The sequence below is a fragment of the Phalaenopsis equestris genome, unplaced genomic scaffold (genome assembly GCF_001263595.1).
Source record: "Phalaenopsis equestris unplaced genomic scaffold, ASM126359v1 Scaffold000973, whole genome shotgun sequence".
Classification (NCBI taxonomy): domain Eukaryota; kingdom Viridiplantae; phylum Streptophyta; class Magnoliopsida; order Asparagales; family Orchidaceae; genus Phalaenopsis; species Phalaenopsis equestris.
The window spans coordinates 30,574-58,090 of NW_018165412.1; the positions used below are offsets into that span (position 1 = coordinate 30,574).

The window sequence follows — 27,517 nt, forward strand, 5'->3', positions numbered from 1 at the left end:
TTTTAACTATTAAAAAGTGAAATACAGCTTTTCATGCATAGGAAAGTTGGTATATGTCAAAATTGAGTTAAGCTGTTTGACATGTAAATACATAGAAATTGAGTGGTATGTATGTAAATCTTCCAAAAAGTTTTAGTCTTACAAATTATCTCAAACAATGTTTCAAATTTGAGCATATGGTTTTCATATGTTGGGAGAACTTGATAGCATATTTTAGCAAATGAAACTGGAAAACAAAAATAAAAAAGGAAAATCAAACATCAAATTATGAGAGTTGAAACATTATTCAAATAGTTTAAAAAATATAATTACCATTGTTATCACCAGCCACGATAAAAAAGACATGCAAGCTGTGCACAAACTTAAGACTATCTACAGTCTTCGATGCCGCCGCTAATGCCTACATAAAGCAAGAGAAATGACTTCACTGTTTAATGAAGGTTGCAATAATCAGCAAATATTGACTATTAAGCAAGAATCCCCTTTTCATTATACATAATTTTAAGTCCGACCATTACTTAGTTATACAGTCGATAAAAAGGTGTTTCAGCAAGCATGAGCTTGTATCTGGAAGTAAAAACAACTGAAAGATCAACAGTAGCAGTAATAAATATCATTAAAAAGTAGGGGCATTTAGGTCAACAGGCATTTACATACATGTCTCCCAATTCCCATGTATTTACATATATACCAACAAAAATTTAATTTTTTACAGTTATACTACCTAAATCTTTCATATCACATCAAAAGTAGCACCATTTGAACTTTTAAAAAGTGAAATACACCTTTTCATGCATAGGTAAGATGGGATGTATGTAAAAATTTAATTCTAGGTGTTGCATATGTAAATACATAAGAGTTGAGTACTATGCATGCAAACCTTCCTAAGAAGTATGGCGCAAGTGCAAAGATTTGTAAGAACTTTCCAGTTTATAATGAAATTAGACATCGTAATGAGAGCCGAAGCTTTCATACAAAGGAATTATTTGGATATTGAGAGCTCCATATAAGTTATCTTATAGAATACGATGAATGGATCAATCTGGTAAAATGTTGAATGTGATTTTACAAATAAGAAATGAAAAGAAAGAACTCAAAACATTAGTATTGAGTTTATGAAATCAAATCAAATCAAATACATAAAATTATGGAATAATAGCATTGCTTCTAGAAAATTTTATTTTTGTGAGCTCTTATCCCAATGTGTTGTATGATTTTATATAGCATTACTTTTCTTAGAATTAATTTCTTACTGTCTTCAGAGGAAGACCTTCAGGGTTCAAACGTACCATTATCTTACCACCTAGTTTGAATTCCACGAGTCTCGTGTTCACATTCTATGTAGTCTATTGTATGGTATAAAATGTCATTATTTTTCTTACAATTAACATCTTAAAGGTTCCTGCAAACAGCCTGTTAATATTCAAGAGTCAAATCAAACACATTTAAGTCCAAAATGAAGTCAAATCAAACGCGATAAAGTCTGGAATAATAACACAGCTTCTCAAAGTTTATATTTTATGTATTTATCTCAATTTATGATTTTATTTGGTATTATCTTTCTTATACTTAATGCTAAAGTCTGGAATAATAACACAGCTTCTCAAAGCATTGCACCTCTCCGAAGATAAAGGTGAACTATTGGTCATACAGAGGGTCCTTCAGTATGAACCCGAAAGAGACATTTCATGGCTACGACACAGCATCTTTCGTACTACATGCATAGTCAAAGGCAAGATCTGTAGTTTAATCATCGATGACAGTAGTTGCGAAAACGTAGTCTCCACCCTAATAGTTAAGAAGCTAGGGTTAGCCACACAAATACATCCATGATCCTACTCTCTAATGCTAAAGTTTGGAATAATAACACAGCTCCTCAATGCATTGCCCCTCTCCGAAGATAAAGGTGAATTATTGGTCATACAGAGGGTCCTTCAGTCTGAACCCGAAAGAGACATTTCATGGCTACGACACAACATCTTTTGTACTACATGCATAGTCAAAGGCAAGATCTGTAGTTTAATCATCGATGATAGTAGTTGCGAAAACGTAGTCTCCACCCTAATAGTTAATAAGCTAGGGTTAGCCACACAAATACATCCATGATCCTACTCTCTCACTTGGCTCAAAAGGGGGAATGAGATTCGCATTGATCAATAATATTTAGTCAAATTCTCCATTGGTAATCAACTACAAGAGCAAGTGTGGTCTGATGTAGTCTCAATGGAAGCATGTCACATTCTTCTAGGTTGACTGACAATTCGACTAAAAAACACAGTACGATGACTTCAAAAGCACCTACACAATCAAGAAATGCATCATGCTATTGCCTATAAAAGATGTGCAGGCCACGATCGACACCAAAGATGCATTAATCTCGCGTGTCACCTTCATGCAATCAGCTCGCAAAGCCCCGATCGCACTAGCTCTAGTCCTCCTAGAAGGTATCGGCCAAGATAATGAGATACCCATACAACTTGAACCACTCCTACACGATTTTCAAGACGTTATGACTGACAATCTCCAAGATCGATTACCTCCACTATGGAACATCCAACAAGCAATTGACCTCATACCAGGGTCGATGCTATGAAATAGACTCGCCTACCGATTATGACTCGCAGAGTGCGAGGAACTCCAACATCAAGTGCAACATCTTGTTAAGAGAGGATTGGTACGCAAAAACACTAGCCCATGTGATCTTCCCGCCCTCATCGTACCCAAGAAAGATGACTCCTGCGGATGTGCATTGACAGTTGTGTCATAAACAAAATTACAATCAAATATCGTTTTCTCATATTGCGACTCGACGATCTTTTAGATCAATTGCACGGCATCACCATCTTCTCAAAAATTGACCTATGAAGTGGTTACCACCATATTAGAATACGATCGGGAGACGAGTAGAAAATAGCCTTCAAAACACGAAATGACCTTTATGAATGGGCAATCATGCCTTTCATACCGTCCAACGCGCCCAGCACCTTCATGCACCTAATGAATCAAGTCTTTTGAGCTCATATTAGGAAATTCATGGTGGTCTACTTCAATGATATCCTGGTATATAGTAAATCCCAAGAAGACCAACTACAGCACCTACGGACGGTATTCAAAGTCATACGATCCAAAAATTTATAAGTCCATCCCAAGTGTTACTTCCTCACAAACTAAATCTGTTTTTTGGGTTACGTTGTGTCCAGCACGAGGATACAAATAGACCCAACAAAAATCGAAGCAATTGTAAGCTAGACCACAGCACAATCTTTTACCGAGCTTCGACAATTTTTGGGGCTAACCTCCTTTTACCGAAGATTTGTTCGCAACTTCAGCACTATTACTGCCCCCTCACAGAATTTTTGAAACAGAAAGAATACATGATTGACCACAACCCAGACCAGCTTCGACATCTCTTGAAGGAAAAGGTCACCCATTCTTGCTTTGATTTCAATCAACCCTTCAAGGTCGAGCGTAATGCTTCTGGCGTAGGCATTGGCGTTATACTAAATCAAGGAAATCACTCTATTGCCTATTTCAACAAAAAAACTAATAAAACGCGATGCAAATATTCCACCTACGACAAAGAATGTTATGCCATCGTTGGAGCTCTAGAACACTGGAGTCATTACCTACTCGCCATGGAGTTCACTTTTTTCAAGAATCATGAGGCTCTAAAATTTCTAAACAATCAAAATAAACTTAATGGGGGCCACACTGCTTGGGTAGAATTTTTAGTGTCCTTCTAATTCATAGTCAAATACAAAGTCGGGAACCAGAACTGCGTCGCCAACGCTCTGAGTCGTCGTCACCTTCTGATCACATCCTTGCAGGCGTATGTCTTAGGCTTTGAAGTTATAAAAGATTCATATAAGACTGATGAAGACTTCCAGGAAATTTGGGAACAATGTCGATAGAAACCTCACAGGCAGTTCTATCACATGAACGACTACTTGTTTTGCCACAATAAATTATGCATTCCCCAATGCTCACTATGTGAAGCTATCATCCAAGAGAACAACGGTAGCGGATTAGCCGACCTTTTTGGCAGAGATAAAACTCTAGCACTCGTGAAAGAACTTTTTTCTTTTTTGCCTCGACTAACACAAGAAGTTGAGCAACATGTCCGACAATGCAAAAAATGTTATATTGCCAAAACATGAAGCCAAAATACGGGATTATACACACATTTACCAGTCCCTGAAGCGCCTTGGGTTAATGTCAGCATGAAATTTGTCTTAGGGCTCCCAAACACACATAGGAATAAGGACTTCGTCATGATCGTAGTTGACTGCTTCTCAAAAATGGCATATTTTATTGCTTGCAACCCAATGTTGGATGCATCTCATATCGTTGACTTGTAGTTCAGCGAGATCGTTCAACTTCACAGCATACCCAATACCATTACTTCCGACCATGATGTTAAATTCTTAAGCAACTTTTGGCGAACTCTCTAGAGCAAATTAGACACTAAAATCTAATTTAGTTCGGCAGAAGTGGTTGTCTTATCGGATTTGTCACCTTACGAGGTTGTTTTCTTTCTATTTCTTAGTTAAATTTTGTTTTGCTATTTTTGTTATTGCTTATGTATTACTTCAGTTGTTTATGTTTCATGTTGTTTACCGTTTATGCGTTATTGTTGTGAGACTTCATTATTGTACTCTATCTTAAATCCCGCAATAAAATTATCGTGTTGGAGTCGTGATTTGGGTTACCTCCTGTATCAATGCCCCAATTAAAAAAAAGGACAACTTACAAAGCTCAATAATGCTTCACCCTCCCAAAAAGTCCTCACATAAAATGGATATCTTAGATTTGTACTGCATCAGAATTTACGGAACATCTTCCCATTCTTTGTGTAAGTCATGTAAGCTTCCATATCGTTAACGCACAAAAATCAATAAAATGGATTTTTATATGCGGATTTTTTTGAAGAAAAACATTACTCCATGCACAGCCCGACAAATATCTTTAACTAATAAATTTTTCAATAAACAAAGATTTTATTGCCATTTTAGGATCAATAGAAATTATGCCAAAGTGGGAAAATTTAAAAATAAAACTCTAAACTGACATCAATGACTATTTTTTTTACTCCAACATACCTGTCCAATCAACTGCCCTCCAAAAACTTGTCTAAAAGATGGAGCATCAGGCAGTGTAATTCCTCGAAATAGATCCACCTACAATGGAAACAAAGAACGGTATATTAAGCAAAATTCTTCATAACGTAAGAAATTTGGGAAAACAAGCTCTGATGTAAGGAATGGAAAAAGAAATACTAGAATTGCAGACAAAAATTCCAATCTGAATAAAAACTATCGAGAATCACTCATATTAAGCTATCAACTATCAGTAACAAGTGATTTGCTTAATCTACCAAATCCATAGACATGCTTATACAGATAAAAATAAAGGAAATTTACATACATACCACACAATTCTTATGTATATACATAACTAACAATAAAATTTTCATATTTGTATTTACAACATTTTGATGTTATAAATCAGTGCATTGGAAGGTTATTCCACTTTTAAAAGGTTCATATAGTGATACTTTTGATGTGATATTAAAGATTTGTATGCTATGCATGTAAATATAAATATTTAGTTGTTAATTATTTAAATATAAAAGAATTGTGTGGCCCTAAAAAATATTCAATACAAGAGCCAGCTCAGGATAAATTCAAGTAATTTTGTTGAGGAGGACAAATTCTAGTTAAATAATAAAAATGATTTGATTAAGAAAAATAGTCGGGCGTGCTCAGATGAGCATTTCAAGTATGAAAAAGTATTAGTAAAAGGAAAATTAATCATAAACCTAAATCTACCGGAAATAATGTTCCTACTGTGTATGAGAAATAAGTTTATCTCTTTAGATTTGAACAAAAAGGAAGAGCTAAGAAAGTAAAAGGAAAATTAATCATAAACCTAAATCTACTGGAAATAATGCTCCTACTGTGTATGAGAAATAAGTTTCTCTCTTTAGATTTGAACAAAAAGGAAGAGCTAAGAAAAAGCCACCTAAAAAATATTCAATACGAGAGCCAGCTCAGGATAAATTCAAGTAATTTTGTTGAAGAGGACAAATTCTAGTTAAATAATAAAAAAGATTTTATTAAGAAAAATAGTCTGGCATGCTCAACACCAAAGGGCTAGCAGATATAGAAGTATCAATGATTTTTTTTCCCAAAAAGAAATTGAATTTAGCTCCAAATTTTAAGAACATGCCAGAACAAAAAAAGAGTGACTGTCGGGCAAAGGGTCGTCAAGTGGAAGGTCATACAATTGAAATTGAGGATTTTTGAAATGAGCCTTAAAACAATCAAAGAATTTATGTCCAAATATATGACAGTATAGAATACTTTCATATTCCACCTTCTGCCAATATACAAATAATGGAGATCGAATCCACAACTTGTAGATAAGGGCAGTAAAATTCAATTCCAATAAGACTCTAGCCACAAACGACCTAACAAAACAAACCACTACAGCAACCACCTATAAAGTTTTTTCAAATATCGAAATTGGTTATAAAGTAATACAAGTCATAAAAAAGAGATACATGTGCATCAGAAAAAAATGAAGGGATCATTTTAACATGTGCATCAGAAGCCCAATAATATATTAGGAATGTCAAGAGAAGAGTCTGATGTAATCTACTTCTAAAGTACTTACCACTAGAAGGTTTCAGCATCAATAAGTTATAATTTGTTGCTAAAGATTTTTATAATGTGTAGAAGACAAGTAGACTAAGATTATATGTGGAAGTAAGGATTTAATAGATTTTTAAATGGAGAACATTTATGCATGCATGTAAAATAACGTTTCAAGAGGGAACTAAGACTTCGGGTTTCTTCATAAAATCTAATCAAGATTGCGGTAAAGAAGAGGTAATGAGAGAGATAAGATTAATAATATAGAGATGCAACCTTAAACTCAAATTATAGTTTCTTCTTCTTTCTTATGGCTTCTCTCAAGAGAGAGAAGAGTAAAAAATTCATGCCAAATTACCAAGGATAGTGTTGTTACTGTTTTATGTGGTTGAGGTGTCAATCATAATGAAGTTAGCCATAGTGATGTCTTGGCAGTTACCCTTCCCCCAAATGAGAGACAAAGCAAACTCTTGCTCTTCGTCAAAGAAACCAAAGAATGGCTCAGTAATGAGCGCCAACTTGGAAAATTTTAAGTATTATTTTTCAAAAATGATTTTAAAAAGAAGTTAATTGAACTTCTCATGTTGATGACTGAACTATCAATTTCCTAATTGTTGATCAGGGTATGAAAGCAAAAAAGTCATTGCAAGGGTTGTCGTTCATTAACCCGTCTATTTCAATGGAGGCCATAGAGTTGGATTAAGAGATTGGACCTCAGGAAAGGGTTGCTAAGTTTATCTCTTCCAATCTAATTCACTTTGAAATATACTTGCCTCAAAACTCTGTGTTTGCACCTTTCAAGATAGCGAGGGCTACTCCAATAATACGAATGGCCTGGACGGGTTTCAACTCATTTTGGGGCTTGTGTGTAGTCTCCACCACGGTTTTCTCCCAAGTTCAAACAGGTTGAACACCTCCAACTTCAGTCCTCAATCAATTCTTTGATCAGATTTCAAAGGTGTTGGTAATCCTCAAAATCGTGGTTATCATCCCTATGCAAAGCACAATACTTTCTGCAACCCTGGGCGTGGACACTTTTCTTGAGCTGCGCCCCATCAAATTGTCCCAAATGGCTTTGCATATTTAGCCATAGAAACCCTCATAAGATCGATTGTCAAATATTGATGGTGCATGGGCGGGAGAGAGAGAGAGATATCTCTATGATTTCATATTGTTATAACTCTAAAGACAATAAAATGTTTTCTTTTTTCTTTACTAGATTTGGAATCTTACCCCCTATTTATAGGTGGGGTGGACGCAAGGATGAAAAAAGTTACATAAAAGGCATATCACAAAAGAAAAAAGGCCTTTCATAAAGTAAGAATTTGATGATTTTGCCCACCCTCAAAATTAATTTTTGTTTCGCCCCTCATGAGGTGAGCCCGAACAAAGTCTCTAGCCGAACATTGCGTATTGCTATTTTGTGTTGTTTGAGTAGATCTATCTAGCCAAATTATAAGCAAAGAATGTTGATGAATTGCTTCAAATAATTCATGCTGCTTAATTCTTAGATAAACTAATCTCACAGGAAAGTACTCTGTGGTCCAATTTGGTATACTAAATTGACACATGAGAACGACCACATCAAGTTGGCCAAGTTTAATTACACTCGACAAGAATACTCTTGGGTATACAGTAACAATAAAACTGTATTTCAATTTAACAATTTCTTGAAATATCAAAACTAACCTCAAGGGGCTCGAGATGTAATATATGCTCAACTAGTGAAAAATCCTCTGGAGTTCCATCAGCGTTCCATATTGATTTTGGCTGCAGCAAGTTGCTATTTCCACGCGGTAGTAGCAAACAAGTTAGCTGCAACACGGTACAAATTAGAAGATATATCCCGCAGATCCAGAACTCTAAAAATCCAAACAGATGAAAACAGAAAGAAATAAGGAAGATTTGCATACATACCACTTAATTCTTATGGATTTACATATCTAGCATCTACACTTCAATCTTTACATATATATGCCACCTTATCTATGCATTAAAATGTGTATTTATCTTTAAAAAGTTATAATAGTTCTATTTTTTATGTAATATGAAAGATTCGGCTGGTGAAAATGTAATAGGTTTATGTGTTAGTTATGTAAATGCATGGGAATTGGTTGGTATGCATGTAAATGTCACAAGAAATAAATGACTACCTCAGACAAGGCGATTACGTTGACTTCATGAACAGAACCATCTGTGTCATGGAAACAATATAAGGCATTAGAACATAGCAACCGTTAAAATTCAGTACCACCAAAACGCCAGGCCACAATGAAGATAATATTGGCCTGGACTCTTCTAAAAGCCAATGTATAATTGTCATAAATATGACCAAACTGCCTTTTACAGAAATTGTAGGTGAACAGAGTTGAAATCAAACCTAGTGAAGCCATGAAGTATGAAATTAACAATTCATAGAGAAAATACCATGAAGAGTGGATCGAACAGTTTACAAACCCAAAAAAAAGGGAAATTTACATACAGACCACACATTTCTTTCATATTCGCATGTATAACACCTAAACTTGCATATTTAAATTTATAACATTTTGATGTGATAAAACTATGCATGAAAAAGTGTACCTCACTTTTTAAAAGTAGGTGATAGTCGCATTTTTTTATGTGATATTAAAGATTTGAGTTTTGTGCATGCAAATATTAAATTTTGAGTGTTAGATATGTAAATACATAAGAATTGTTTGATATGTATGTAAATGCCCCAAAAAAAATTAGGAAGAATTACATACGTACCATTCAATACTTATCTACTTACATATACAATACTTGCAATTCAATTTTTTACAACCATACCACTTTACACATGCATGAAAATGTGTCTTTCACTTTTTAAAAGTTAAAATGGTAATATTTTTTCATGTGCTATGAAAGATTTGGGTGGTATAAACATAAAAAAACAAAGTACATGTGTTTGATATGTAAATACATAGGAATTGGGTGGTATGTAAATAAATGCCTCAAATAAAAATTATTAAAGTTTATGGTTTAGGGTTTAAGAACATGATATTATTAGAGAAACAGATTCAACATAGGTGGGTGAGGTATTTTGATCAATTTTTCAATGAAGTTTCTGAAAAATACGATCGACCTTAGCGATCTTAATATTGTTAATAATAATAGAATTTTATTTTTACTATCGCATTAGTAAAAAAGAATATGAGACTTTAAAAAAAATCAAGAGTAGAAAATCAGTGGGACTTGATGATATCCCAATTGAAGTATTAAAATATTTAAGAGATTTGAGAGTTTATTGGCTTACTGAACTCTTTAATATTATTTTAAAAACTAAAAAAATGTCTGAGGAGTGGAGGAAGAGTATTTTGGTCCCCATTTTTAAGAATAAAGGGAATGCACAAGAGTGTGCAAATTATAAAGGAATTAAGTTGATGTGTTATGCTTTAAAATTATGTGAGAGGATAATTGAACATAGGTTAAAACGTGATACAAAGATCTGTCATAATCAGTTGAATTTATGTCGGGTATATCTACTATGGAAGCTATCATTTATTGAGAGGTTTAATGGAAAAGTACTAAGAGAGTAAGGAGGATCTACATATGATTTTTGTTGATTTAGAAAAAACTTACAATAAGGTTCCAAGAGAAATTCATTGGAAAGTTCTAGAGAAGAAAGGCGTTGATATGACTTATATTCAAGTCATTAAAGATATGTATACTGGAGTGTTACCTGCGTTCGAACAAAAGAAGGATTGACCAAGTATTTTTCTATTCCAATTGGATTACATTAGGAATTGACTTTAAGCCCGTATCTTTTTGTTTAAGTTACGGATGCTCTTACTAGACATTTACAGAAGGATGTACCTTGGTGTATGTTTTTCGCTGATGATATCCTTCTTGTGGATAAGACTAGAGAAAGAGTTTACGAAAAACATGAACTATGGAGGTCAATATTGGAGCCTAAAGGCTTTTGTTTGAGTAGATCTAAAACTGTATACATGAAATGTAATTTTAGTAATAGTAGCTCTAGTGGTACAGTTGTAACTACAGGTGATCAAATCATTAAAATGTGTGAACATTTTAGATATCTGGAGTCTATTGTTCAAAGTGATGGTGTTACTAGTAGAATTCAAGTTGGATGGTTGAAGTAGAGGAATACATCGGGCCTATTGTGTGATAGAAAAGTACCGCTTAGACATAAGGGAAAATTTTATACGATGGTTATGAGACCTACAAAACTCTATCGCGCAGAATGTTGTCCTTCAAAAGAGAAGCATAAAATAAAGTTAAGTGTTGTTGAGATGAGAATGTTTAGGTGGATGAGTGACTTGACACTTAGAGACAAAATTTGAAATAAATATATCCATGATAGGGTTTGTGTAGCTCCAATTCCGGACAAGATTAGAAAGAGTCGTCTTAGATGGTTTGGTCACAATAAACGTCGACCATTTGATGAACCGGTTAGGAGAATAGATGTTTTAGATTTGACTTATGTTAAGAAATACAGAGATGGGCCTAAAAAGACTTGGGCATATTGTATAAAAATTGATCTTAATCTATTAGAATTAAATGAAAACATGACACTCGATAGGATGCAATGGAGAAAAATGATATGCAGCTAGCCCCATTTAATGGCATAAAAACTCGTCATTGTTGTTGTTGTTATATTAAACCCCACCTAAACATTCATATTTATATATTTAGCACTTTGGCCTTCAAAATTATGCATGAAAAGGTGTATTCACTTTTAAAAAGTAGCAGAATATTCTTATTGATGTGATATTAAAGATCTGAGTGATGAGCGTAAATATGAAAGTTTAGGAGTGAGATATGTAAATACATAAGAATTGTGTGTTCGATATGTAAATGCCCCAAATATATAATACAACAGAAGCAAGGCAGAAGCATGAAAATATTTTGATAAATAATCAAAAATTGCAACAGTGAATTGGATGAGTATTGCCTTTTTTCCTTTATGTTGGGCAATTGGTAAATGCATGATAGAAAGCTCATTAGCTGGTGAATGCAATGTCAAAATTTTGATGATGCCATTTGAAGTGGTGCTAAGGAGGGAATTGAGGTTGTCAATGGAGAATTGTAAAAAAAAAATTTCGATCTTGTAAAGTGCTTTGTAAGTTTCTTAGTGCTCCAAATGTGACCAGATATTTTACTAAATGAAAGTCCTTTTAAATATTGAATTTAGGAAATTTACATCATACCACTCAGTTCATATGTATTTACATATCTAACACCTAAACTTTAATTCTTACAAACATACCACCTTACCTATGCATGAAAAGGTGTATTTCATTTTTTTCAAAGTTGAATGGTGGTATTTTTTATGTGATATGAAAGATTTGGGTGGTATAAATGTAAAAAAGCAAAGTTTGGGTGTTAGTTGTGTAAATTCATAGGAATTGGATGGTACTACATAAATTCCCCTAGAATTTAATAAAACTAAAAGAAGATACAAGTACAACTGTGTTGTAATGTGATATTTTGGTTTCAGGATTCACACGACGTATAAATTAAAGAACTTCACTCAAATCCTCCATGTCATATTGTGCTTACTCATTTTAAAAATGGGGCATTTACATACATATCACACAGTTCTAATATCTTTACATATCTAACACCTGAAATTCAATATTTACATACATACCACTCAAATCTTTGCCATCACATCAATCGTAACATTATCACTAACTTTTTATTCATGCATAGATTTTAGATATGCCAATATATAACAATTGTCTGCCATATGCGTTTCCCTTTAAAAATAGAAAACCGTAAAAATGGTATGTCCAACAGTATCCGACACAACGAGATATCTGTCACGACACAGTGGGCCCCCCTATAAGTGTATTTGCTTCTTTGTATGATCACGAAAAGTCAGGATGCCGCTGATGATGAGAAGTAATAATTGACTTAACACGAACAATTACAAATTATAAACCAAGCATATATTAAAAAAGCAAAAATAGGTTTGGGTCGAAATTTTCTATCAAAAGAAGGAATTTTGTACCATATCCAAAGTAGTCATGCTGTTTCAGTTGATACTCCGGCCGGTTTCCTTCCTCTGAATTAACAGATCCAGAAACTTCAGCCTGCAGAATATAAAGATCTGATGATTAAAACCTGTACCAAAGGAAATTAGATGATTATGCTGCAAAATTTAGAAAATGTAACCAAACTATGAACGCATTGAGAATGAGAATTTTATTTTGGTTTGCAGAGTACTTTTGCAAAATACCAAAAAAGGGGGGAGTTTAATGATATCACGCAAGGTGATGGAAAATATACGTTCAGGCTTTCCTCATGTTATATTAGAAAAGAAAAAAAAATCACATTTATTGGCAAAGAAAATCATGAAATAACCTTGAATTCAGGCATGATCAGTCTACTATAACTAATGATGTGAACCACATAACCAGATTCAACTGGGAAAATATCCATACAATTAACCATTTCTTTGCATAAAAAATGATGTGATGGGAAGTATGTGTACATTTGTTCATGTTATTATAGAAATGCAAAGATAATATCATTTTTTTACAGGAAAATCATAAGGGAACACTGAATATGAAAATACTCTTAACTACTCTAACTATGGTAAGCTGCCCCCAAAAGGCCAGTCAAAGGCTCAAATAGCCAAAATAAAAAAAAAACAATTAAATCTTTACAAAAGACTTAAACATCAACTTTGGGCCAGTCCAAATGATAGATAATAAAAAAGAATCAACAAAATGATACAATGGAAGAATAAAATCCAATCTATAGCCTTCTATTTAATACATTTCTAGTCAACTTTTATAAAAGAGATTCATTAGAACTTATTTTGGTTTTAACAATAAGCACAATAAGGGGCTTCTTTTGCTCATATTTTTCATAAATGATTTTAAATATCCCTTCCAAACAAAGCTTTTCCATTGATAAGTAGGTCCCCTCCAAAATGAACTAGAAATTAACAAAGCAAGGATGGAGGTCATTCTTATTATGTTGAGCTTTAGAACGTCATATATGATTGTGAGAAAGCAAAATTTATTTAAAAATACCATTTTCAAAGCTAAGGTGTAGCCCAAAAGCATGCATGGATAAAAATGTTATTATTAATTAGGGGGCATTTACACACACACCATACAATTCTTATTTATTACATATCTAACACCTAGACTTTCTTATTTACAAACATAACGCTCTAATCTTTATCATCACATAAAAAATCTCACTATCCACAACTTTTTAAAAGTGAAATACGCATTTTCATGCCTCGGTTGATGACACCAAAGTATGATAAATATAAATATGAATTTTTAAGTATCAGATGTGTAAATACATAAGAATTGTGTGGTATGTATGTAAACTTTCCTAAAAAATATTGGGATTCCAATAACAAATGTTGGGAGCAACACTACCATTGATGAAGGTCAAAGGCTTTTACAAACAAATAGGATAACTTGTAGCACCATGGAAATTAGGTAATTTTGTTGATATTGATGATGAACAAACTTCAATACCCAAATTAACTGTTGAACAAGGTAAATAAGTGAATTAAAGTCCGGTAAGATAAGTGTACCACACCTTACATCAAATAATTAAAAAAAGAGTAAAGTAAAATTAGATTTAAGGGATATGCAGGAAGCATATTAATAGGACCTCCGCAAAAATCAGGGCAATACAAGGTTGGTGACCCCTCCCAAACCTTTAACTAGACCGTGAGATTCAAGACAGCAATCACACATCCCCGTCGTAAACATATTGAGCCCTATTTATACGTAAATTGTCCTTAGGCGTTGGTTTAACATTGCTCCCCTCTCAAAAACTCAAATTGTCCTCAAGGTAAACAAAAAAAAGAAATTGATATTGGATCAAGTTGTATGGCTCCCACTCGTAAAATGACGACTCTGGCTCTCACGGTCAACACTTGATTGAAAAAAAAAAGATGGTTCATTAACACTGCATGAGGACGGCCCCTAACTCAAAACCTGAAGCATCAGCTCTATAATGAATGGTTGGTTGAATCAAGTAACACTAATACTGGTACACTGGTTGACGCGGGAGCTTCCTCCAATGACTCCAGTAGCGCTACAGTAGCGATACAATAATGTGAGGGCAGATAGCAATCCTAGCTACAATAATGCTACAGTAATGCAGAACAAAAAAGCCGCATAAGTGATTTCTCTCATCTGGACCAAACCAGTCCAAACCCTGTCGGCCGTTATTTTTCTTAAAACTTTAAACTTTATGATTTTTGTTAAAAAGAGATATAATTTTGTAGATGTGAAAATAGTTTAAATATAAGTATAATCTTTTTGATTTTTTTTTTGTTTTTAAAAGTAACATTTTGATTTCAAAATAAAAGAGAAACAGGTCTCACATATTGGATAGTTCGGGTGACGTAGTTCAATACCACAAGTAATACACTTATCCCGATAAATAAGCATATCACTTGTATTAGGAACTCAATTACCTAAACTAAAGAATTTGTGACATCCGTTTGATCTGCGAAATAATTTTATATGAGACCAACAAGTTCCCCTACCTAATATGAGGATTAGATAGGATTTATTTTACCTGGGTTTCAAGTTCCCCACAGAAACAAGCTCCTATAATTAATTACATCTTAAATGACTGGGGTCACTTAAGAAAACTCTGGAATAAGATTAGTAGTTTTGCCTTCAAGATTTTCAAAGTTTAGGTTTCCACGATCGGACATGGGAAAATCAAATGGGAGTGACTCAAACAGGAACAATTATTTTAAGGAATTCAAAAGAATGAAAAGTAGGGGATATCACAGATCGAGGCAAGCCTCGGTGACTTCCCAACTATCCTACTGTTTGGCTTTATATCTTTGAAATGATGTTATTTGATATTGAATCCTGCAATTTATTTAGAATTTATGACTTATATTCACACGATATCTAATCATGCAAATAACCTAAAAAGATAGAAGAATTTACATCGTACCGTACAGTAACATCGGAATCCTAGGTGTTAGGACTTATAATTACACAACAGTGTTGTGCAACAGCCTAAAGGTGATATGTGAGGGTTTACGCTACGCTAGACAAACCACCTCGAAATCCTATGGGTTGTTATTTAAACTAAGAAAAGTGTTTATGTGATGTGAATGTGTTTTTGATGTTGTAGATCCATCTTGAAGTTGTTCCTCCATATGTCCTTGTCGTGTTGCCCACGGTGTTCTCTCTGAGATCCTAGTTGTAGCAACTTCAGGTTTGTTATCAATCATATGTAACCACTAGGTTTTCCTATGCTAAGGTATAGTGTGTATCAAAGCAATAAAATATGCAGTATAAAGAAGAGAACAATATAACATGCCAAGAGAACGGTATAACATGCTGTGAAATAAAATGTTGTAATGTAATTAAACCTGTATATTTGAGAGGTCTGCAGCTTCTTTAAGCTAACCGGTATTCACTGTATAAGCAAAAGAAATATTGCCTGGAAAACTCGAGAAAATTGACAAATAATCCACGACAGAAAACTCAGAAAAATTGACGAGTAACAATTCAAATAAAATCATCAAAAACCTCGGGAAAATCCCGGAGAAAAGACCACGAGTGTTTTGTCCAAAAATTTCAATAAACACATGAAAAAATTCGAAAAGAGGGGACCACAAGCACTCGGGTCGGGGCTACGCTCAAATATATATATTTGTACTCGATGGTCGTTGAAGGCTACTCGATCACCTGGATGTATCAAGTCTGACACTCTACTTCCTACTGAACCTAACTTAGGAGGGTACTCCTTAGCCCAAGACAGGTAATCAACAGGTGGACAACCAAGTTAGAATATATATTTAAAATTTATATTTTAGCATGCGCGTGGATTTCAGGCATACAAAAGGAAAGTTGTATCAACTTTTGTAGTAAAAAAATATTTTTTTATAAATATTGAATCTGTTCTTATCAGTTTTGAAAGGTACAGTTGTTCACTAGTCAATCATGCTGTTGGACATAGGACCGCCAACAATCTAAGAAGGTACGGGTCCCCCGCTAATCTTAGGTCGGTGAATTTACAGTTCGTCAGGTCCCAAAATTGAGTTCTGATGTTGTAGGATGAAATATTATTCTGCTCTACCCTCAACGTGCCTTTGTCATCATCGCCCTAAGCCCCAAAACAAAACCGACCTACTTGCGATCTTGTTTGATGGTTTCATATATAGTAAAAGGCTATACATGAGCACTTATGTATCGGACATAAGCACAGAAAACCGAACCAACAAGCAAGGAAAAAAAGAATAAAAATGGGGATGAGAGAGAAGAAATTGACCCACCCAAAAGATCGAAGGAATTAAGGGTGAAGCAATCCTCAAAACTATATCCAAAAGACCTAAAAATAGAGCCAAAGATCCTTGAATCAATCCAAGAAGGATATCACTTTCTCAATTTCTTCTAATTGGATCAGCCCATGAAGGGTATCTTTTCCAAGTCTTTGCTTCAAATATATTAGAATGGGCTCAAGATTAGCATAGTACTAAACCCATATCCCAATCACTTGTATGCAATCACATACCCGATCCTGAACCTAAATGTGGTACTTGTATTATCTAAATTTCAACATCAAACTTCCAAAACTCTTTTCCAAGCAACAATTTCATACTCCTCCCAAATCCTTTCATTTTCTCCCTTCCATTAAAATATTTTTACTTCCTAAAATCATGGAGCTATAAGATCAAATAAATATTCATACCCAAGGGGCAGCAATAGAGAAGAATGGCTACCACACACTTAAGTTCATGAGTAGAGCCAAAAAGAGGAGCAGCCAAGCCCCAAACAAACTCATGGCCAGGCTTGGGAAAGGGAGTAAAACAGCCCAAAAACCAACAACCAAACAGATCACGAGTAAGGCCCATAAAAGGGACAAAACCACCACAAAACAGCCACCAAACAGCTCACGACCAAGCATGGCAAAGGGAGCAAAACAGCCCAAAAACTAACCACCAAACAACTCACGAGTAAGGCCCATAAAAGGGGCAAAACCACCACAAAACAGCCACCAAACAGCTCACGGCCAAGCATGGAAAAGGGAGCAAATGGTAAAGGGAGCAAAACAGCCCAAAAACCAGCCCCCAAACAACCTAGAGCAGTTCACAGATAACAACAGGAAGGAGATCAGGGCTCAGGGGTAAGGCCAGGAAAAGAGAGCAGCCATACTTCGTAACAAGCCCACAAGTAACAAAACCATGAAATGCATCATCAAGTTCCACCCAAAAAAAATTCACAATTTAATGAAGTAAATAGGACAAGGTTCACGGGCAAAGGTAGTAAAAGAAAGACAAGCCCAAATCAATCTCCTTAATCATAGAAGAACCATAGGAAAAGTTCATGGCCAGGGTAAAATGAGAAACAAGCTAAATCCCAAACAACCGCCTCACCAACCATAGCATTAAGGCTCACTGGTAGGGGCAAAGAAGAAGGCCACAAAGGCAACCACACGAAGTAAGGCCCACATCCAAGACAACAGAAAAGGAAGCCATCATAGGTAGTTCCATTGCAGTGTATTTGATATACATAAGAGAGTAAATGGACAAACTACCATAAACTACCCATACCGAAGCCATTTTCATCACATGAAGCATGATAGTGAGTTAATCTACTTGTATTAAACACCCCCTCATAGAGATAGACATTGAAATTCATGAATTTTGGGATGACAAACTTGATTACCCATAAAAATCTTAGGAGGAGGAGCATTAAAGAGGAGGCCCCCAACCAAGTCATGCCCAACAAAAGAGTCAAACTGAGCCCAAGGAATAGTCCAAACAGTAAGAGATTTCAGTCAACATACAACACTAAAAGGAGCCCAAACCGAGCCTACCAAAGAGCCAACCCGAGCCCCACACAGAGGACAAACCCAGCCCAATATAGGAGCAAATCGAGCCCACCAACTGGACCAAAATAGCTTCTAGCATAGGGGTAAAACAGGAAACCGTGGCCAATAAATCTGAGCCCAGGAAGAAGAGCAAAACAGAGAACCATGACAGGCATACCCGAGTCCAGCAAGAAAGGACAAAAATAAAACACCATTTCAGCTCAACTAAACCCAGTAAAAGGAAGCCAACAGATAAGTCTTCGAGTCAAATCAATTCCTTGCTTCAAATTCAATTAATCCCAACACAAAGGCTAGAGAAAAGAATACAATTTAAGTCAAAACCTCACCCACCATATGGGCAAACAAAGCCCATAAGAAAGGCAAAACAAAACCATACTTCCCGGCTAACAGAGCCAAAAAACCGAGCCCTTCAAATGGCCCAAAACAGAGAATACTTTCATCCATAATTTGATTTGAAAGAAGCTCAAACCGAACCCAACACATGGGTCAAAAAAGAAAATATTTCCAGCATAAATTTGATTCCAAAAAGAGTCCAAACCGAGCCCACCAAATGGGCTAAAACTAACGTAAAACTTTCAGCTAAATTCAGCCTAGAAGAAGCTAAGATCGAGCCCTTCAAATAGACTAAATGAAGTGCAATTTCCAACTATCATAAAGCCAAAATCGAGCCCTCCAAATAGTCTAAAAACAGAGAAAATTATTACAATAAGGATCAAACTTTAATGAGCCAAAACCGCACCCAATCACAAATGGGTTAAAGCAACTAAAAAAAAAAATTTCCCTTGAAGCCTCACATTTCAAAATATTATGTTAACATATGCTTCAACATAAAAATGAATTCCAGCATAGATTCTAGATGAGCGAGCATCAATCTAAAATTCATATCCATGACTTTTTATGCATCTTAAGCAGGAAAGAAAAAAAACATAAACCATCTCTCTTTTTTTTTTTTAACAAAAGCATCCCCTTTTTTTTAACAGTAAATTGCTTCAGCAAGGAGCAAAGAAAGAAAGCCACAATTTCCAACAAATGTTTAAAATAATGATAGGCAGCATGAGATAGATAAGCACGAGCCAACATCCATTTTGAACATGAGTAATAAAGGGCTTTGATAACCCATTCTAACATGCATTTCTAGAGGGGCAAATCTCTTTTCAAAACTACCATTATGATACTTCCAAATATCACAAGCAAGAAGAATAAAGGCAGCCTATACATACTCTATTCAGATTTTTCTAGGAACTATTCATGCTTAAATTTCAAAAACAAGCCCAAATCTTGCTTTCACATGCTTTAAAAGAGATGGGAAATATTTTTATGCCATCTGAAATAGTGCAAAATAGAAGAGAGGAGAAGAATACCTCTTTTCAGCAGATTTAAAATTAAATTGAAAGATAATTTCAAGAAGACCACTCCAAAAGAGATGTCCCTCCTAAAGACTTCAAGAAACGACAATCACGAATGCTCCACATTACAAGCACCCGAAAGTATAGCTTAAAGAGGATTTTCGACAAAGTAAACAACACTCCACGAATACTCCACACTCCAAGCACACGAGAATCAGATTTAGAGAAGATTTTAGCAGAGTTTTCTTCCCTAAAAGGCTCTCACAGTAAGAACACAACCTCTCATTTCTATCCAGAAATTTTCAACAACCCAACACACTAAACCAAGATGTCTTTTCATAGGCAGAGAAGAGAAGAGAGACAGCCACACTGGCCAACCAATCAAAAAGAGGGAAGGAAGCGTCACAATAAAGGGAGAGAGCGTACAGCCTCGAGGAGGAGAAGTGTCGGCCAGCTCGCCTCCTGCAATTGGGAGAAGCGTACTGCCGCGTGGAACGTCCACGGGAGCTAGGGCACGCGAGGGGAACGGGACGAGCTTCGCGGGATCAAGCCATGGGATCGAGCCACGAAACGAGCCAAAAATGGGACTTAAGTGCGCAGGTAAGGAGATAAATAGGGTTTAGGGTTATATATTTAATATCATAAGTATTAATAAAATTTGATTTGTACTTTTTATTCATGTGTCAAAATATAACAAAATTAATGTCTTTTTTTAGGTAATTCTAGCGTTTCGGACGCGCTGGCACGGTTCGTTTCACCGTCGGAAGTCGTTTTGATGAATTCATCGATTTGCGTGTAACTTTTGCTCGTGTCAAAAATATGACAATATGGGTGTCTTTTCCTACTAAAGTTGGTGTCCCGGACACGTTGGCGCAGTCCATTTTACCGTTGGAGGTTGTCCGAAGAAGTTCGCATTTTCACCCATCTTTAGGCTCAATTGAAGTCTGATCTTGTGCAATTTAGTGAATTTTGTGCATTTTGTGTGTGTATGTGACGATAAAGTCTTGAGGAGGTTTTCTTAGGGCTTGAGATCCTATTGGAAATTTCTCCCTTAGTCTTCACACAATAGCCCTTAACCGCTCGTCCATAAGACGATGGTTTTGAGACCATAAATGTTAGACGTCACAGGAAAATAGGAAGTGGCTGGGATTTCTAAAAAGTTTGGGTCTCAATTCTAATTTTCAGTTTGGGTCTCATTTCTAGTTTTCTAAGATGATCAATCGAAACTCCTAGAGCTAGATCCTAGAATCCTAAAGAAAAGAGTAATGACCTCAAAATGAGGTCAACATACCCGAAAGGGCTGACCGGCTCTTCTATAAGGGATTGATGCCTCCTTCCCACAATGGGATCCAATCCTAATTATCTAGGGCTTATATATGTGATTTATGTTTTTAGGATTTCAATTTTGATTTAAATTTTAGTCAAGATAGTTGTCGGTATCCAGATTTTCACTTAAGGTTGTATAAGACAATGAGTGGTGATCCGATTGTATCTCGTACGAGGTGGTGATTATCCTCAACCATCCCACTCCCCCGCCACCCTCTTGCGATACCACCTCCACCATATTTTTTGCAACCACGAAAAAACACCCACACTACTATGTTCCTGCAATTGTCTACCGCCTCTCCTGCCCTCCCAAATTATTGTCCCCCTGTCGCCAACCCCTCTCCTCATTGTCGTCATTCCGAGGACAGCGCACTACCTTTCAAAGATTCCAGCCCTCCCTATTGTTGTCACCGTTGTCCCAGCCATCCAAACACCCTACACCTCCACTCAGCCTCTTACTTTGTTGTTGCACCCTCCTGCAAGCCCCTACTTTCTGTCCAGCCAGCCACCCCCAATTCTAGCTTCTTGTTGATCCCTCCACTACCTCCAGCTTGCTACCCAGCCAACCAACCACCTTCCCCTCGTTGTCGTTAAGCCTCTCTTAACACCTCTCACCCTCCTTTTTCGCAACCTCGACATGTATCCACCCTCGGCGATCCTCTTCCTAGGGAGTCTTTGTTTTCTTATTTTCAAGAGACTTTGTAATCTTTTTTGAATTTCAGCAATAATAATTGCATTTCTATTATTGTTTGGGTTTACTTTGATATCAGTAGTGATGGCCTTCTTTAACTTCACAAAAATATTGATCGTCACTTCCCCTACTAAAAGTTAAAGCTCCGACAATTGAAGAAACATCCTAATGGGAGAACCCCCTGGTCGCGGGATTATTACATGCTTGTGTTTCCCCTGAGGTGGCAATCCACGTGGCAATTAGAAAACCTTATCAAATTATTGTAGGAGTTGAATCTCTGTCAAATCTATATCACGTGTCTCTTACATGCTATGCAATTCAATCAATAATCCTAACCCTACATCATGCACTGCCATAACCATGGTTTTGAGTGTCACCAAAGTTTTGCATAAATTAGTTACAACGAAGCACCGCCGTCTTATCTCCCTCATAAAACTCCATTTTCAGGAGTTTTTAATTCATCTTAATATCCCCTCAAGGCTAAAACCATTTCATATCCAATATCATGTCATTACTCCCTAAATTCAAGGGAAAAAAAAACCTCCATCACCAGAATATCTTGCAGTCTTAAAATCACTCATTGATAAACTCATCTACTCTCCTCCGCCTGTCCCCTTCTCGTCATGACTCCAAAACTTCATGTGTCAACCATTTCAAGCCCCAATTGTTTCACTAGTTGAGTAGAGATGAAGTTATGGGTGGCCCCACTATCTAACAACACCACTATGTCCTGCTCTCCAATCTATCCCCAAAATCATAGCGTGGTTTGATGTTAACCCCACCACCGAGTTCAATGAGACTTCTGCCACATCCTAGTAAGGGTGTTCCTCCCCCTTCGCCACCGAAGCCACCAATTTTTCTTCCTCTCCTACCTCCTTGTCACACACTGTGAGAACCTATAATGTCTGATCCTTGCAATGATGTTTTAGGACAAACTTCTCATCATACCGAAAACATAACCTCTTAGCTCGCTGAATCTCGATCTTTGTAAGACGTTTGAATACAGCCCATAGTCCTGGCCCATTATTACCCATGGAGCCTACCTCTATACTTTCACTGTTTGAATTTTTTGCATCGTCATAGCTGTAATATTTCGATATGGCGCTCCACTTATGATGCTCATATGAGCTCATTCCATTGCATTTTTATCTTTAACCAACTGCGTTAATTCAATAGTTTCTTCCAATCCTCTCGATCTCAACAGATGAAGAGATGCTCAAATTTTTCCAACACTTCTTATGATATCTTTTTTATATGATTGGTTAACATCTCAAATTTATCCCTATAATCCATGAAGGACCTTTCCTGAACCAAGAACTGCTCCTGTAAATCCCCTTCCTAAATGGTTATGAAGCGCTCCAACAATCAGTCATTGAATTCTTCTTATGTACTTATTAGCTAACGTTGTTCTCTCAATTGATATCATGTTGGAGCTTTCCCTTCTAAACAAAGGCCACCTCCATCAATTTTTCTTCCTCTGTCAATGCATTAACAACAAAGTATTTCTCAATGCGATAAACCCAACCATAAACATCCTCTCCTTCAAAGATCGACATCTTTAACTTCCTTATGTGTGATTCTCAACCAAAGTTCGTTCCACCTGGGTTACCTTGCTTGACCCATATTGATTTCCATTCTTCCATATAAGTCTTGCTCACTCCCATTATCAGTTTGCCTGTCCCCACAAGCTCCTAAATCGTCTTTCACCCGAAAAACTGCAGCAGCAAAAGACATTAATGTGTTTGTATGTAGCCATCCACTGTAATTTTCGGTTCCAAGCCAAAATCCTTTAAATTGATCTTCTCTCGCCCAGAATCGCATGTCATCACCTTCCGCCTACTTCCTCTCATTCCAACCGCCTGAATGTGCTATTCCTTCTAAGCTTTGTTGCTTCGGTCGGCTGCCCATTCCTTCGCCCGCTCCTGCGGCTTAAGATCCACCTAAGATGGCGATGATGCCTTGATGTCGCGTGAATCCTTCTAGTTGCTGCCACTCGCATTAGCTCCAGACACGTCACTCGATCCTACTGTAGGCGGCAGTAGGTTTGTATGAGACTTTGCAATCTTCTTTATCATTTCTTGTAGGCTCATGAATCTCCCTCAAACCGCCCCTTCATGGATGAGAAATGCTCCTCCATTCTAGATCTAATTTGAACCACCAATTCAGCTAATTTTTCCTCAAAAGTATCTACTTTCTTGGTCGTCCCAGGTTGGTTTTCGATCACGAAGAAGGAACTTTGTACACAGCAATCACATCATTGGCTTCCCAGCTAGCTCAAATCACGACTGTATCAAGAGATTCAGTGGTCACGAATTGGCTTTCTAGAGAAATCACAAGCAATCCCATTGGTGGCTCTGCACAGTATGCAAATCACAACTAGGGCACATCACGATCCTTCCTGATTTTTTATCACGAAGGCGAAGCTCTGTGCTCGTCATTGGCTTCCCATTTAGCTCAAATTGTGACTATATCAAGTGGTTCGGTGATCCCAAGCGATTGATTCTAGGAGAAATCACGAGCGATCTCGTTGTTAGCTCTTCTCAACGCGCAAATCACGACTAGAGCATGTCGCAATCCATCACAGTACTCGCAGCAATCCCATGTTGTTTGCCAGTTAGCTCAATCATGACTATATCGTGATATTCAGTCACGAAGGGAGACACCAAAGAATGTTGGTTGCAAACTCGTCGCAGTAAGTCTCCGCCAAGAAAGATACTAATTTAATACAAACTTCTGCAAAAATTAGAGCAAAACAAAATATTTTATTTCACTGACATAAATGATAAACACGTATAATTCTAGACGTGGGCAATCTCTCCCAAACCCTAAACCAACCCTAAGGTTCAAGATACCAATCACATACGCCCTCCCTAAACATATTACGCCTTATTATACCCCCACAATGATTATTAATAAAATACCAAATTACCTTTAGGCGTCGGTCTAACACATATATGATATCTAGTGTATCACAAGTTAACCAAAAGAAATCATTATGTAAGTTGTGAGTTTTGGTCAATAAACAAAGCATAATTTGTTTGTCAAATGAGCCAAATATATGGAAAAAAGAAATTTTTAGAAGAGAAATGAAATTAATATCCTTAGATTTCACAAAAGCCAAATAATAGTACTCTACCAAGCCATCCCAGATGATGTAAAGGCCTTCACCAACTTCCCCTTCACGGAATACATACTCTCCACTGCCTATAAAAGAAGGTAATGATTACTGAAATATATATACATATCATGATATATAAATAAACACACACATGCACATTAACACGTCAGGGGAGCCACCGTTGCTCAATTTAGTATTCTAAGAAGCATTATAGCAGTGAGTCATGCACTGCACCTTTTATTATACCAAAGCTCAAGTGTAGTTCATTCAAAAGACTAGAGAAAAGTTTTAACTCTAATGTTAATTTAGGAAAATGTTTTTCACGCCCCACTGACACAAACCCTTCAATATCACGCCTGTCTAGCAGGAAAAAGGGGGCATTTACATAGATAGCGCGCCATTGTTATTTATTTACATATCTCACACCTAAACTTTCATATTTACATACATGTCACTTTAGTGCTTTAAACCTATGCATAAAAAGGTGTACTTCACCTTTAAAAATTGCTAATAGCATTGTTTGATGCGATATAAAAAATTTGAGTGCTATGTGCGTGAGCATGAAAGTCTAGGTGTGAGATATGTAAATACATAAGAATTGTGTGTTGTGTATTTAAATGCACTAATAAAAAAATAATGTTGACATGCTATCCTCTTTGTGCATTGCGCTCCTAAATAACATTTTTCCCTCTCCTCCCTCCAAAGCATTATGTAGAGAATGTAAAAGAACTCTCAGTTTTAAGAAATATAAGGAAAGAAGAAAATGGAAATAAACAACAAATTTTCATTCTTACTGAAATGATTATTCCTATTTAAGCTCTGTTTTACATTATTCAAGCAAGCGCTCAAAGTGCATTTGCCACATAAATTAAAATTATTTTTTGTAGAATAAAGGAAGATAACTGTCGCTTACATTTAAAAGGGAAAAGGAAAATAAATAAATTTTCTATTTAGATTAAAAAAAGATATGTGTCATTTCTCTCAATCTCCAAATCTATTGAAATTGAACTATTGCAGTTTAAGATTAAATGTTGATAATACCTAAAAAACGGCTTCCTACTTGATTCTAACCACTTGATCAAGTATAATGATTTGTTCCCAAATGACCTTTGAGAAGCTAAGTATAGATAAGCGTTAGTCCAAGCTCCGATGCTACTCAATATAATCATTTTTATATCAACACGCAGATCATTTTTGCTAAAATGAGTCCAATTCAACTAGCATTGACATGGGCCTCAAAATTCATCAGTCAACAGTTCAATTTAGATCCCATCATCACAACTTATGGTATCTCTGGCTTCCATCAATGCATTCTTCATTAAAAACAGGCTATTATTAATGAAGTGTTTCGGCCCAAAAGCTACTAAATATGAACAGCTTCGGTCCACAATATTCAAAGATGATGTGGTTCATTTGTTCCTCTTGCAATGTGCAAAGCAAAAATCCTCATCTAAGAGCCAAAAAAATACCTTCCAATGGATCAAGGTAAGTAGACCACACTTTTTCATTTCTATGCACACATTGTTGGATTACTTTTAGGTCTTTTGTATGAGTACCAGCTATTTTAGATATTAAAAACCTTGGAATTGGTTAACAAAGACTTGGTATTGAATCGTTTTATAAATCAAATTTGAGCTTCAGCATTCCACATGTCCAACAAAAATTAAAAAAAAAAAAAACTTACATACATACAATCCAATTCCTATGTATTTACATATATAGCATCTAAAATTTCCTATTTACATAAATATCACCCAAATCTTTCATATCACATTAAAAAAACCACCATTTTAACTCTTAAAAAGTGAAATACACCTTTTTCATGATTAGGTAGAGTGCTATGTACGCAAAAAAATTTATGTTTGGTGTTGGATATGTATGAACATGAGAAATAAGTGGAATGTATGTAAATCTTCCCAACAAAAAACATGTTGTTGCTCTTTCCCTCCCTTCACCCTCGGACATGGCCAATCTGCTAATATTTTGTTTCTCTGATTGAATGTCTAAGAGAATAGGAAGCAAACCGGGCTGAAATCAGCCTCCGAGAACTTCAATTGACCTGATGACTTATTGCGTAATCAATTACATAGAAAGTTCTTAAGCGAACGATAAACGTTCGGAGCAAAGGTGAGAGAAAATTAAAATAGCAAGATATAAAATTATAGGTCTCTGTCTCACCGTAGTGCTTCACAAGGACAAGATCTGCAATCTTTCTAAGAGAAGAACTCGGAAGCTTCTGCAAGAGAGGAACTTGTCCGAGAAACTCGATTACTGAAACGAAAAAACAAATGAATTTGAGAACTGAAGATCAAACGATCAATTAATCCTCAAGCTAGCGTGATCGAGCTTCACCAGATTCGCTATCCATGGCACGCTCCATGTCTCCTCTTCTTGGGTAGCAAAAAGAGAGAGAAAGCAAGGAGAAGTTGATGAACCCAAATTGCAGGACTCTTTACTTTCTGCCAAAAATTGTGATTTTTTTTCCAAAAATAGGATTTTTTTTTTTTTTTTTTTTTTTTGGAAAGAGGGAGGCTAAGGCCGGTTAATGTTAAAA

The 27,517-nt window shown here is 36.0% G+C and overlaps 1 protein-coding gene across 2 annotated transcripts in view; it reads right to left on the bottom strand.

Moving 5' to 3' along the window:
* The window catches only part of LOC110032560 (acyl-CoA thioesterase 2), a 51,342-nt gene extending 23,925 nt beyond the window's left edge, over positions 1-27,417 (bottom strand). For both annotated transcript variants that reach the window (XM_020736227.1, XM_020736226.1), the window contains exons 1-8: positions 27,316-27,417; positions 27,142-27,234; positions 24,982-25,049; positions 12,652-12,733; positions 8,807-8,847; positions 8,343-8,468; positions 5,100-5,177; positions 313-400 (exon numbers count right to left, since the gene is read on the bottom strand). In XM_020736227.1, coding sequence (XP_020591886.1) covers positions 313-400; positions 5,100-5,177; positions 8,343-8,468; positions 8,807-8,847; positions 12,652-12,733; positions 24,982-25,049; positions 27,142-27,234; positions 27,316-27,343 — 604 coding nt within the window. In that variant the 5' untranslated portion in view covers positions 27,344-27,417. The remainder of the gene's footprint in view (positions 1-312; positions 401-5,099; positions 5,178-8,342; positions 8,469-8,806; positions 8,848-12,651; positions 12,734-24,981; positions 25,050-27,141; positions 27,235-27,315) is intronic.
* Between the last annotated feature and the right edge of the window lie 100 nt (positions 27,418-27,517).